Source organism: Calliphora vicina, chromosome 3 (assembly GCF_958450345.1).
Source record: "Calliphora vicina chromosome 3, idCalVici1.1, whole genome shotgun sequence".
Lineage (NCBI taxonomy): Eukaryota > Metazoa > Arthropoda > Insecta > Diptera > Calliphoridae > Calliphora > Calliphora vicina.
In genome coordinates this window covers 78,796,597-78,798,395 of record NC_088782.1, presented here as the reverse complement: position 1 = coordinate 78,798,395, position 1,799 = coordinate 78,796,597, and the positions used below count along the sequence as shown (strand labels likewise).

The 1,799-nt window shown below is 14.3% G+C and overlaps 1 protein-coding gene across 1 annotated transcript; it reads right to left on the bottom strand.

Moving 5' to 3' along the window:
- Positions 1 to 324: 324 nt before the first annotated feature.
- Positions 325 to 837, bottom strand: LOC135953145 (myb-like protein D; the record flags this gene model as incomplete). The annotated part of the gene is made up of 1 exon (XM_065502848.1): positions 325 to 837. A coding segment is annotated over one exon (513 nt), but the record flags the coding sequence as incomplete, so codon positions are not given.
- Between the last annotated feature and the right edge of the window lie 962 nt (positions 838 to 1,799).

Genomic DNA, 1,799 nt, shown 5'->3' with positions numbered 1-1,799 from the left:
ATTATTATTATTATTATTATTATTATTATTATTATTATTATTATTATTATTATTATTATTATTATTATTATTATTATTATTATTATTATTATTATTATTATTATTATTATTATTATTATTATTATTATTATTATTATTATTATTATTATTATTATTATTATTATTATTATTATTATTATTATTATTATTATTATTATTATTATTATTATTATTATTATTATTATTATTATTATTATTATTATTATTATTATTATTATTATTATTATTATTATTATTATTATTATTATTATTATTATTATTATTATTATTATTATTATTATTATTATTATTATTATTATTATTATTATTATTATTATTATTATTATTATTATTATTATTATTATTATTATTATTATTATTATTATTATTATTATTATTATTATTATTATTATTATTATTATTATTATTATTATTATTATTATTATTATTATTATTATTATTATTATTATTATTATTATTATTATTATTATTATTATTATTATTATTATTATTATTATTATTATTATTATTATTATTATTATTATTATTATTATTATTATTATTATTATTATTATTATTATTATTATTATTATTATTATTATTATTATTATTATTATTATTATTATTATTATTATTATTATTATTATTATTATTATTATTATTATTATTATTATTATTATTATTATTATTATTATTATTATTATTATTATTATTATTATTATTATTATTATTATTATTATTATTATTATTATTATTATTATTATTATTATTATTATTATTATTATTATTATTATTATTATTATTATTATTATTATTATTATTATTATTATTATTATTATTATTATTATTATTATTATTATTATTATTATTATTATTATTATTATTATTATTATTATTATTATTATTATTATTATTATTATTATTATTATTATATATTAAATTAATTATTATTACAAATAAATTACAAAATTAAATTATTCAACATTTCCATAGAAAACAAGTAAGAGTGCTATATTCGGCTATGCCGAATCTTATATACCCTTCACCTTTGTTGTGGATGCATTATTATTTTTTATAATTAGTATATATGTATGTACATTGCCCACTTTCAGCGTATAGCATCCTAAATTTATCAAGAATACAAAAAACAACAACAACGACAAACGAAACAAAACACCAAAAGAAAAAACAAAATACGCAAGGCAATGAAACCAACACACATCCAAACATACGTTTAATTGTATAAAAAATAAAAAACAACGCCAAAAGAAACAAAATACGCAAAGCATGCACATTCAAACATACGATTTGTTGATTTTTTGTCAAAAAAACCAACACACAACCAAACAAACGTTTAGTTGTATAAAAAACAACAACAACGCCAAAAGAAACAAAACACAAAAAAAAACAAAATACGCAAAGCATGCACATCCAAAAACATACGTTTTGTTGCTTTTTTGTCAAAAAAACCAACACACAACCAAACAAACGTTTAGTTGTATAAAAAACAACAACAACGCCAAAAGAAACAAAAAACAAAAAAATAACCAAATACACAAATACACAAAGCTTGCACACCCAAGCATACGTTTTGTTGTTTTTTTGTCAAAGCATGCAATACATTGTGTTTTTTGATGAAATTTTCAGAGGTTGTCTCGGATTTTTGCTCATATCTCCGTTATTTATGGACGGATTTTGCTGATTTTAAATAGCAAAATTCTCGAAAGTATGTCTGACAGAATTGTTGAAGATTTGGATCCCGGAGATATCTGGGGCCTTCA